This window comes from Penicillium argentinense, assembly GCF_028826775.1.
Source record: "Penicillium argentinense strain IBT 30761 chromosome Unknown utg000009l_segment0_segment0, whole genome shotgun sequence".
NCBI classification, from domain to species: Eukaryota; Fungi; Ascomycota; class Eurotiomycetes; order Eurotiales; family Aspergillaceae; genus Penicillium; species Penicillium argentinense.
The window spans coordinates 5,065,615-5,077,125 of NW_026622668.1; the positions used below are offsets into that span (position 1 = coordinate 5,065,615).

Sequence of the window (11,511 nt, forward strand, 5' to 3'; positions counted from 1 at the left end):
ACTCTGAGTGAAGGTGAGTTGTGTGTGCCGTTCCTTCGCTCACATGAGTTTAAGAAGTATGATAAAAATTCTAAGAATGCGAAGGACTTGACCCGTAACAGACAGATCATCACCGGTCTTGAGAAACACGCCACAGGTCATAAGTAACAGGATTTACCTTCGACCTTTTGCGAGCTCCTTGATCTGACTCGGATTATGTGCGTTGGAATTAGCCCTGCCAAGAGTTGCTTCTGTTTACGATCTTGGCGCTCGGAGGAAGGCAGATTGAAAGATTTTCTTGGAATGCCTTCGGTGGATTAGTTCGTATCTTAGCAAGGTACCATGAGCATGATGTGATGCTTGCAATGAATCCTGGAGCTCAGATCGAATTTAGTTACCTCAGATACTTCTAGCCATGGTTTTGAATACGGAGGAAGTAGAGCTCAAGTTCCCAAAAACAAAAGGGTCCTAAAGACCGCATTTTGAATTAGTCCCTAAAACGCAACAAACATCACTGGCAGGGACTTGCCGTGCAAAACAAGAAGTTCCCCTCGGCCAGGGCCTGCTGCATGACAAAAAATAAAAACAAAAATAACAATGGTTTGCTTTTATTTATAAGAGAAAGAGAAAGAGAAAAATTTTAAAAAAAAAGTGCGCCGACCGGGGTTCGAACCCGGGCCATCACTTGGTCCGCGAGATGGGAAAGTGAGATCGTTCCACTCGACCACCGGCGCATTTTACCTTATATATATCGGATAGAGGTCTTATACTCTGTACTGTCCCAGTCTTCTTCTGCCCGATGAACCACGGTTGAAAGTGCGGGTCGACTACACTCGGAACGTGAAGTATAGCTTCGGAAACACCGAAAAAAAAAACCTTTCAAAATCTCGAAATACCCGTATACAGAGAGGGTTATAGCGCAATCACAGTTGAGGGGCTGCAGGTGCCGATCTGGGCGAGTTCACCCCCCTTATGTTTGCACCGAGTGGGGGCTGGACAGGAACTCTTATCGACACGCCCTTTCTTTTTCTTCCAATGTGGTGATGTATTCGTATTACTCAACAACTATCATCTCTTCTACTGGCGATTGATGATACGCGGTATGGCATTACGGAGCTAAGCCCGGTACGGAGAAAATTGTATGTCGTGAACAAATGAGGGCGTGTGGTTAAAATCCACTGGCGGTTCATGCAAGGTAAGCGCGGCTCTGGAGCTGAATTCCGCAATCTCACTGACCCGCACGAGCTATCTCTGCCAACGTTCATGATACCCGAGAAAAGCCAGACTGATGGATACATCCGATGCGGCCGCGCTGGCAGCCCTGGTGGTTGCCATACTGGCCATATTCGTGGCCATTCTCCAGGCCGTGCAGCAGTACTTGCTGACTGGGGCGCTCATCCGCTTATGCGATTCGGTGGTATTTGGGAAAATGCCAGGTCGAGGACGGCGCGTATGGGAAATGAGCCAGTTCCGATTCCGTGTGGTGTATTCGATTCCGCAGGTCAGTTTGCACCGAGATTTGTGGCCCGGGTCTTTGCCGCATATTCCTTCATACGCGAAAGGGTCCCGTTCTTTGCCAGATTTGGGACTGCTAGAGGCAAAGGACGATAATTCTTCTTCCGTACAGGAGGGACCCTGGAAGGCTGGATCTCCCGCGAATTCAGTGTCATTCTCACCGGGGGAAGCATCGTGGGTTTCTTTCTGTCGTGCGGTCCAGCTATCGAGTGGACGATCGATGGTCCTCGACCTGGTTGCTGGAGATGCAGATCGCTGTCCGTCTGATCTGCCAAACGTGCCGATGCCGATGTCTATGCGAGACATTGCGGTAATGGGCTTGATGACCGGGATGAAATGTACCCAGGCGTCTTTCGAGGCGAAATCGCTCTCAATGCAGGGCCTTGTCGGTACCATCACTACTTCGCAGCATCCGTTCCTGGGACCGCTCCTTCATTTCAGCCCTCGCAACATGTCAGTCAATGAGATCCAGGACCTACAGATCGGCGGCGGTGCGGTGGACCCCTTCTGGATGTCTCGCATGTGGGATGAGGTCAATGTTGCTGGTCGTCGCTACACACAAGACCAAAGAATGAAAATCGAAAAGGACGAAGCCAGTTGGGCTCGAAGTCTTCGAGAACGTGCAGTTGTTCCGATGAGCCGCAATCGATCGCCGCCTCCGAGCTCGCTTTCTGGTTTGCGTCGCCGTCGAAGTGCGGGCCCTGAGCTGACGAAGTCTTCAGATACAGTGGTGTCCTCGCAAAGTCCTGAGAAACAAAATGGTTCAGGGTTCGTATCATCCTGCAAAGACGACAGTTGCCGTACGCTTTGGACTCGATCTGATGGAGACTGGTCTGTGGACAATCGCGCGACAGTCGTTGATGATACGCCAAATATGGTAGCCCAGACCATTGATACGTGTCAGAAGACCCCACCCTTGCGTATCAAAGACAAGGTCAAACGACATCGACGAGCCCTGTTGGCCCAAACGTGGAATATAGTGTTCTACAAAAGACATCATTCGTCAAAGAAAACACTTGATGACCCCTTCAACGCCGAGCTAGAACTTGGCGGTACCAGAGTCACCCCGGGAGTCGTACCAAACCCCCAGCGGAACATGCAAGACCAAAACTCTGGAAATCGGAGAAACACCCAAGATCAAGGTGCCAACCTCCCTCCGAGATGGTGGATCTCCAATTATATCAAAGAGAAACGCCAGGTGATAGAAGGTGATATTCTGGAGAACGAACGTCCAAAAGGTCCCCTCCTGATAGGGTGGTACGATGAAGATGACCAAGGAATTCCGGAATTAAACGAAGCGGAGGAAAACATCGCAAAGTCTGTTTTGGAGATGTGGACTCGATCTCGGTCCGACTTGGAGTCGCAAAGAGCAGCATTCTACGCCTCAAGATGGCGTAATGTTATTCAAAGGCGACAGATGAATCGTGAGGATCGTTCTCGCTCACGTCGTGCGCCGGCGAGGAGCTCGCAAAGGGCCCGCACTAGGTCCGACTCTGGAAGACGATATCGGAGTCCTGACGAGAAAGTTCCCAATCAATCGCTTGCTGAATCTCGTCGACATTATGAACTACGAGTACCATATTATCCTCCTGTTTACGACGATGAAGCAGGAACTCGATCCCAAGCCGGTTATTATCAAACCAACAGCCCAAATATCTACGCCAGACCATCAGCCCCGGAATCCGGGTCCAGACCGCGAATGCCCCGGGATCGCGGCCAATACTCTGAATCCAATGTCGAGGATGAAACAGTTCACCGACAATCTCGACCGCGGTCTCGGGTTCGTTCGCGCCCGAACGACAAGGTCTTCGAATACGGCGATGGTGGCATTGCAGGCCGGATACCAGAGGCCTGGCTAAATCAAAAGTCCCCAGAAAATTCTACAAGCAAAAGTCCAGTGTCACCAGCCTTGGATAATTCAAATGAGCGCAAACCTACAAACCGAGTCGGCTTCGGACCGACAATTGATGTTATCGATGCGCCATCAAGTGATGAAGATGCAAATGAAGACAGCAAAAAAACCTTGCCCGCTGAGAAAGAAAGTCAAGAGTGGGAATTTGTCACACCGGCTCAACAATTCCGCCTTGATTACCCGCATCTCAGTATTCCTCCTAGTGCTCTCTCGCCGAGGACGGATCCGGGAAGAGAAGTTTCGCCCCCTCCACGGCAAAGTTATTTCCCCGCGCATAGGAGGCCTTCGTCTCCTTCATCTTCATCCATTTCACCAAGAACGAGTTCGGGGAGAGCAATTTCGCCCCCTCCGCGACAAAGCGGCAGCTCAGCAGAAAAGCCCAAAGGGATTCTTAAACCGCCAAGAGCCACTTTTCCCGAGGAAGCCAACCCCATACGAGAAGGAGTTGCCCCATTGAGGGATAGGAAACTACCTGACGAAATTCCTGCCGGGGCTCGATGGACCAAGATTGACCGCAGACTCGTCGATGTGGAAGCTTTGGAGGCGGGTAATGAGCGCTTCGAGGAAAGGTCTGATCATGTTATTGTTCTCAGGGTACTCAGCAAGGAGGAAATTCAGCGATATGCGGTTAAGACGCAAGAAATCAGGGGTGAGCTATTCCGTTGTATCCCGATGATCATCTGATGCCTACACATCTATACTCATGTTGTGGTGCGATTTACATTAACTAACCTTGGTTAAAATACCAGAGAGACAACACCTAAGGGAAATACACAACGAGAGAGAATTGTACGATGGCAGATCTCGCTCTGGAGAGAGGCGTGGTCGTCGTCGGAGACGCGATAGGAGTGATTCATCGAGTCCCAGCAGTGTCAATTCGGCCCCCGATAGTCCACCTCGGCGCCATCGACAGGGTCGAGACGACACTGTGCCAAAGTCACCTATTTTTTCTCCGCAGTCGGAAGATTCATTCATCAGCAGACCCTCCAGTCGCCAAACAGAAACCAGACCCAGAGCAAGCCGCGAAAGGATCTACGTGGGCTTTGATAACGACTCCGATGCTCCTTCTCTAGTGGGTGATCGGGGCGAAACTAGATCATCATATAGTGGAAAAACATACAGCATCGGCTGGGGCGACAGGTCCGTCACGGACCTCAACACAGATGATGTAGACTACGATGACCTGGGAGGAGGCAACGACTGGGTCTCAGATTACCTGATGAGCCCAACCGGCGAAATGAACTGGTTCTGGGCATGCCAAATGGACGTGATGCCCGGATATATGTCCACACCTTGGACAACCAAGTTCTCGACGCCCGTCTGCATCGGCGCCATCGCCGTGATCATCGAAGCGCTGGGTATTCTCACAGAATTTACACAGCCTGTCTTCATCGACTCTGTCTGTCACTCGCGCGGCTTGCAATGGATGTCTAGCGGACGTTCAACCTTCCCGCCGTACGGTATAAGCGCCAACCACCACCATGGAATCGTGATAGCAGGCATATATACCACGACCAACTTTCCCGGTTTTCGCGCCCCGCTCTTTCCGATCGAGCTCCTTCGTCACTATGGATTCCAGGTGGACCGGCATTTACCTCTTGACACGGCAAATCTCCGGGCCCGTCTTTCTGAACTGATGGCGCTGGATGCGTGGCTGTCGTATTGTGGTCGTCAGTCGGAGATATGTGGTCATATCAATCGCTATGATGATAGTGTGCCGGCTATGGGCGTGGGAGATCTGCTATATACCATGCCAACGTTGGTAGAACGGACGATGAATAGCTTTACGTATGAGTTTACTGACTTGGAAAGCACTGCTATTGATGGTGGGAAGCAGCGTGTGCAGGAAATTGCGGAGAAGCTTCTTGACACGCTTGGGTGGAAGGCTGAGTGTTTGTCGCCAGCCGAGAAGCTGTTTACTTTGGTTGCTATGCTGCGATCTGCGAAGATGGGTCTCTGTATTGCACAGGGGACTGATACATCCGCGTTGAGAGATATTTTGCTCAATGATGTACAGGTACATCTTACTTAGAGCGAGCTCGTGCGGAGTTATCCGATTTTCGATACCTCGTTGTGTTAAATAATACACGACAGTAATCAGTAATGTAATATTGAAGAATCTGCTCTCATTAAAAATTTTCACATGCTCTGGAGACTAGACTATCGCTGCACCGTCCAGCTAAAGAACCAAATCAAGGCTCCCGTGGGGTATACAAGGAGCATTAATGACCAAGCCAACAGTAACGCCAAGGTAGTATATCAACAGGGTGAGAAGAGCTAAGCATCCATTCTCAAATGGTCATGCTTAGGATCGGTCAGGTTTTCGCGACCAAGTACCGGAAGGGACTCTGGGCTGGTGGGTCTGGGGTCCTCAATATCCCCACGACTCCCTTTCCTACCCCACTCATCAAGGTTATAAGTATCAGTTTGACTCAAGTCCTCCGTATAATCACCCGATGCCTGTGTAATCGCCTCCTGACTCGAGCGATGCATATCTCCACGTTTCGGCGTCGGAGGAGACTTCCCGCTCTTGCGAAAGCTGGGTCGGATGAAGTTCATTTTGCAAGGCAGTGAGAATGAGGTGCGTGATTCTGAGCCGTTGGAGTATCCGCTACTGTCCTTATTCTGGTTGTTCCGGCCCCATCCTCGTCTCCCGCGATTACTGTTGTAGGAGAAAGCCTTGAGGCCGAATAGTTTGCGCAGCAATGGCCACCAGCACATCAGGTTGGCGACGTAGATTGCGGTGCTTGCTTCGCGTATGTACCAGATCTGGTATGTAGTTGTGAGGGGGGAGGCGAAATTGAAGTATTTATTTAGGATGGCGGCGACGATCGTGAAAAGGCCCAGACTCATGACGCAAAGAAGGATGATCTTCCGAGTTCGTTTCAATTGTGCTCTGATCAGGAGCGGGATCGGAATCGCGAACATCACCGCGTCGGAAGATATGTTGAAGACGGCTTGCGTAATTGAATAGCGCTGGTAGGTTGCGCATTGCATGTTATCCACTGGCATGGCCCAGTACTGCGAAAAGGGCCGACAATAGACTGCGTAGTATGTGATCATGATCACGACGAATCCTAGCACGACGTAACCTGCCAATATTTTGATGTAGAGATTGGAGCGTAAGTTCATTGTTATCCGCCAGTAGAGCATTAGCATGCATGTTTTGACGCCCCAGGTTGAAAAGAGCATGCATTGCTCGAGCCCGATGACGATCTTGCTGCCGTAAATCCTGTCGCTAACTTGTTTCGGGTCGGCTAGCACTTTGTCATAATCTTTTGGGTCCATAAGGTTCGTCGCATAGCGAGCCGATATTTGAATCAATACCAGCATGCTTGTGTATATGCACTGTTGGAACAAATCGCTGTCAGTAAACTTCCGATCGTCAATCGCGCAGGGTGGTGCAAATCTTGAAGCTCACAAAAGTTGCGGTCATGATATAATCGTCCCCTATCATCATTCTGTCGTTAGCAACCAGCGCCTGGTCCTAGCCATATGGTAGACTGAGACGTACATAATAAACGCTTGATTCCTCCATTTGCAAGTATTCGCGATACTCTTTTGCTCAGTCAGTACGGCGCGAACAGAAAAGGTAGAGCTCAGCAACGAACATTCGACCACCATAGATGATGATACCTATGCTCCAAAATATTATCGCCTCGACAAAAAGCGCACGCGGAGTGGGTGATGTATTGCCCATCCTGCGGGTTGGAGCGGTTATCGCCCCACGAATCAATCAGACCTCAAACCATGGGCGACAAAAACGAGTGAGCCATGGATGCGAAAGGAGTAATCGAGCGAGTCGGGGCGATCAAGTGAGGCTGGAGGTGGCTCCCTCGGCCATGCCTATCGGCTGAAGCAGATCAGTGTAATCAATAGCTTGGAGTGGGCCGCTACCTGCGAGATGTCATTAACGCAGTCGGTGAAGAGTGATCACCAGCGCCGAGGAGTCAGCATTGGCAGTGGAGGACAGGACTGCAGCGTCATGCATCTTGGTCTGGACATGTCAGTGCTCGGCTGGAAGGGCCAGTGACAAGCAAGGAGCAATGGGGGCGATGCAAGGGATCGCGACTTGAACTTCGACCCAGATCGATGGCAGTTGCCTCGGGAATGTAGATCGCAATAGGGGAGCAGAGCGCGCTCCAACACCCATCTATCCCTGCCTTCTCTCGTCGTGATCCTGGGCGTTTCGTTTCCGGCTGTGGAAAAGTGAAAACTCGATAGTCGCATCGGAAAGGGCGCTGCCACGTATTGTTTTGCTTTTGCCCGCGGGCTGCAATCTGCACAGTGTGACACAATCACCCTGCAGGATGTTGAAAAGGGAGCACCTTAGCGAGCCAAAAAATCTAGTGCAACCGTTCCCGGAGCATATTCGATCTCCCCCTCCATGTAAGGTTTCCCATATGCACGATGGCGACAACCAGATGATCGGCGGTGCTCCCATTGACAGGTCAGATTCCGGAGCGCCGCATCAAAACCACAGCGAGGCAGTTGATTGGGCTTGTCGGGACTTTGATCTGCAGGCTGTTCCAATAATTTCCACTAAAAGGAACCCCTAGGGATCTTCACGGCGGGATCTACAGGCCTTGGGCTGTGTTGGCGCGATTTGCGACAGCGATAGAGTTGGTGGCAGATCGGTCTTCAATACTCGATTTCTGCAAGACTAGTCGCCATTGGCCTTCTTTCAAAGTGCATGTGATAATATTCGGTCGGGTATGAGTGACTGCATCGTATCTCCGAAGAAATTGGTAGACGAATTTGTAGACGAATTGGTCGGGAAGTAGAAATGGGTGAGGATAGCTTCGAGAGGTCACCTACACCTGATAGAACGACTATGGCAACAGCGCCGCGAATTCAAAAGAGTTGCCAATGCCCCAATCCATCCTGGAAATATCCTATGATCCTAAATAGACATGGCAATGTTCGCTTCCTGAGCAAGTTAAGCTCAGGTATGCTTGCATCACATTCGTCTCATTGCATCGCAGGATAAAAATGGGGAGACAGGGAATCTAAGACGAGGACATTCTTAGCTCAAGCACCTTCATGCAGAGCTTTGTGTGTCTGAATTCCCATCTCCAATGATGTTGAAGTATAATGAGAAATCTTTATTTTTTAGTCTTTTTTTCTTTTATTTTTTTCTCTTTTTTCGTTCTCCGTTCTCGCTCGGTATGTGGTCGATAGAGGGTACGGTAAGTATTCGAGCGCCTAGAGCTCAGGTGTTAGAAACCCTTCCAGGGTCGTATTTGGACTTTTGAGACAGAGATCCTGCACACCAAAGCTTATTTGAATGCCAAAGCTCTCCAACTGATGGTATGACAGCAGCGGGACGCTCCGAGAAAGCTGGCGAATGGAACAGATAGCGGAGGTCCTGAGAAAGGGGCTAACGGCCTGACGCCTTGATCGAGTGGCCCTTGCGCTGGTAAATATCCTGTCTGCATGTATGACAATGTCAACCAGAAGCCCTGTCAATGAAGTCATACTTGACAAGGTCCGTAGAGGGGAAATTGTGCTTCTTGCGAAGGTCAAAATCTTGTCCACGGCATGCGGCGCAATGCAGAAATTCCAAAGCAGTCTCTGGTAATATTTTCACATTCTGATCGGTACGCCACTAGGACCCCGTATGGTCCTCTTTGAGCAAAGGCCAATGACTGTGGTCATCTACTGGAAGGGTAGCAGATGTCCTGGTGAAGAGATTAAGTAGGTATAATTTCGTATGCCCTCCAGTGCAGAGGATATTCCAACTGAATCAGGGTGCTTCGCAGTATAAGCCGACCTTAGCGTGTTGAGATCGATCACGCTCATTTTTTGTCGGTCGTTATGTCGAGGTGACATTGCTTTGGGATCAAATGGGAGTGAAGGGTGCCGCGTGCAGCTCTTCTAAGCCTGAACGATCTTTCCCTTCCTGGCAAGAAACTTCACTCACGTTGGTCAACACTCCTCGTCAACTCCTCTCATGCACTCGTTCCACCTCTCGCCGGATCTCTCAAGCACCCTCGAGACATGGCCGCTCGGAACCAGTCGCTTCAAGTGTCGAGAGGCACCAGCACCAAATACGGGTTCAGTGTCCGAGGTGTCTGCACAGCAACTCCTCTCTACATCTAGACCATCAACAGCAGAGTTCTGCGCGATCCGAAAAACACACCACACAACAACGCTTCCGATAAATCGGATAAGGGTGTTCTCACTAACGGCTGTTCGTCATGGGAGCTAGGCCCTCCCGCTCAACCCATTCTCGGGATGCGAGTATAACCTGATCTGCAGCTGGATCCTATCCCAGGACTCGGCCCATACTGTCGCACCAGCAGCTTCATCAGTGACCATCACTCTACCCGCACCAATGCTTGAATAATCAACGCTTCATTGTCGATGAAACCATGCTATAGCCTGCGTATCGATCGGAACCGGATGCTATCAAGCGGATGGCACGGCAACCTCACTTCCTATCGATGCTTCTCAAGAGACGCTGTCTGACTACCGACCCGAATAGACCTGGAGAAACAGGGCATATAAATTCGATTCGCAGGAATTAAAATATACCTTCAGCTGAACTACACCTCTCAAGTTTAAGCTATTATCTATTGCCTAGTTTTAACCACTATGCTTGGAAAAATCGGTCTCGAAGACGCCTACGAGCGCGCTGGGTTAAAGGAAAAGCACAAACACGAGGCCAGCCTCTACATCGCCCCGGAAGACCGTGATCGCTACATTCGGCAAGTTCACGACATTAACAACGATCGTCTCCATCTTTCCAACGAGCATGGAATCGGATACACGGTGATGTCCCTTACAGTTCCTGGAATCCAGGGGATCGCCGACAAATCCGAAGCCGAGAAGAGAGTTACCTCGACAAATGACTGGGTGACCAACGAGATAAAAGACAAAGAGACTGTCTCGGTGCCTTTGCTTGTCTTTTCATGCACCATCCTGTGCAAGCAGGCCAGAAGTCGGTGCATCCAGTAAATGGGTTTTCACGGAGCTCTCTGTGCGATTTCAGCATATCGGTCCCAACGGAGAAACCTATCTCTTTTTTATGACCAGCCACAGTACGACACGTTCTGGGAAGTCGTCACCGAGCTGTATGTCCCTGTTTATCTCCACCCTGCGGCGCCATCGGATATCATCCTGGAGAAGCTGTATACGCAACGACACTTCCTCATTGGCACTCCTCTCTCATTCGCCAACGGCGTGGATCCACACAGGCTCCGCTATATCTGTGATGGAGCTTTCGATCGCTTCTCGAAACTGAAGCTGATCATCGGACACCTGGGAGAGCATAATCCGTTCGACTTTTGGCGCATCAATCACTGGTTCGAGGATGTCAAGAAGCCGATCGCAGAAGATGAGGGCCGAGTGATGTGCAAGAAGAGCATTCATGATTATTTCAAGGAGAATATCTGGGTCACCACCAGCGGCCATGTTTCGACTGCGACATTGAAATATGTGGTTAATGAGATTGGTGCCGACCGTGTTCTTTTCAGTGTCGACTACTCTTACGATACTATTGAAAACGAGTGTGGTTGGCGGGACAATGTGGCCAAGCCGATTCAAAAGGCTGTTGGGCGCGTGGATGCATACCGTCGAATGGGTCGGGATAATGCGAAGAAACCGTTGAAGTTGAACTCTTTCCACTATTCTGAGGCACTTGTGAGCTGATTATAACATAGCTTTGCTTGAACGACGTGCAAGTATGTTGGTCAGGCTATTGGTGGTTGGATTGGATCGCAAGACTCTTGGTGTTGATCGTGTGATGTATATTCCGCACGGTTGGCACTGCCGTGCTAGGTCCGAGCTAGGCTTTCACTAGGTCAAACAATCTACGCGATATAGTTCAGTTCAATCACAAATCAAGCCGATCGATCAGTCAGGCCACGCGACCCGGAAGCGATGTCCTGCAGGCGATCAACAAGAATTCTGGCAAGGAGGTGCCACGCAACACCGTGAACTGCAGGGATGTGGCAGCGTACGCCCCGGATCGGGCGCTAGAACTGCGAAAAACAAGCTTCTACCTTTTCCTCGCAAACTTACTCATGGCGAAATGTTGTTTTGCTGGGGAACAACCCAGCGCTGGATTGTTGATTTGTCTCCGACCCCAAGGAAATCTCCAA

At 50.4% G+C, this 11,511-nt stretch overlaps 4 protein-coding genes across 4 annotated transcripts; 3 read left to right on the top strand and 1 right to left on the bottom strand.

The window, feature by feature from the left end:
• Positions 1-1,267: 1,267 nt before the first annotated feature.
• On the top strand, positions 1,268-4,090 carry N7532_009464 (uncharacterized protein; the record flags this gene model as incomplete). The annotated part of the gene is made up of 1 exon (XM_056621955.1): positions 1,268-4,090. The coding sequence occupies one exon, from the start codon at positions 1,268-1,270 to the stop codon at positions 4,088-4,090; it is 2,823 nt and encodes a 940-aa protein (XP_056472761.1).
• Positions 4,091-4,643: 553 nt separating this feature from the next.
• N7532_009465 (uncharacterized protein) lies at positions 4,644-5,438 on the top strand (the record flags this gene model as incomplete). Its single annotated transcript, XM_056621956.1, has 1 exon — positions 4,644-5,438. The coding sequence occupies one exon, from the start codon at positions 4,644-4,646 to the stop codon at positions 5,436-5,438; it is 795 nt and encodes a 264-aa protein (XP_056472762.1).
• A 245-nt stretch (positions 5,439-5,683) lies between these two features.
• Positions 5,684-7,106, bottom strand: N7532_009466 (uncharacterized protein; the record flags this gene model as incomplete). The annotated part of the gene is made up of 4 exons (XM_056621957.1): positions 5,684-6,754; positions 6,828-6,856; positions 6,921-6,964; positions 7,018-7,106. The coding sequence occupies 4 exons, from the start codon at positions 7,104-7,106 to the stop codon at positions 5,684-5,686; spliced, it is 1,233 nt and encodes a 410-aa protein (XP_056472763.1).
• A 2,897-nt stretch (positions 7,107-10,003) lies between these two features.
• Positions 10,004-11,059, top strand: N7532_009467 (amidohydrolase family protein; the record flags this gene model as incomplete). Its single annotated transcript, XM_056621958.1, has 2 exons — positions 10,004-10,300; positions 10,445-11,059. The coding sequence occupies 2 exons, from the start codon at positions 10,004-10,006 to the stop codon at positions 11,057-11,059; spliced, it is 912 nt and encodes a 303-aa protein (XP_056472764.1).
• Between the last annotated feature and the right edge of the window lie 452 nt (positions 11,060-11,511).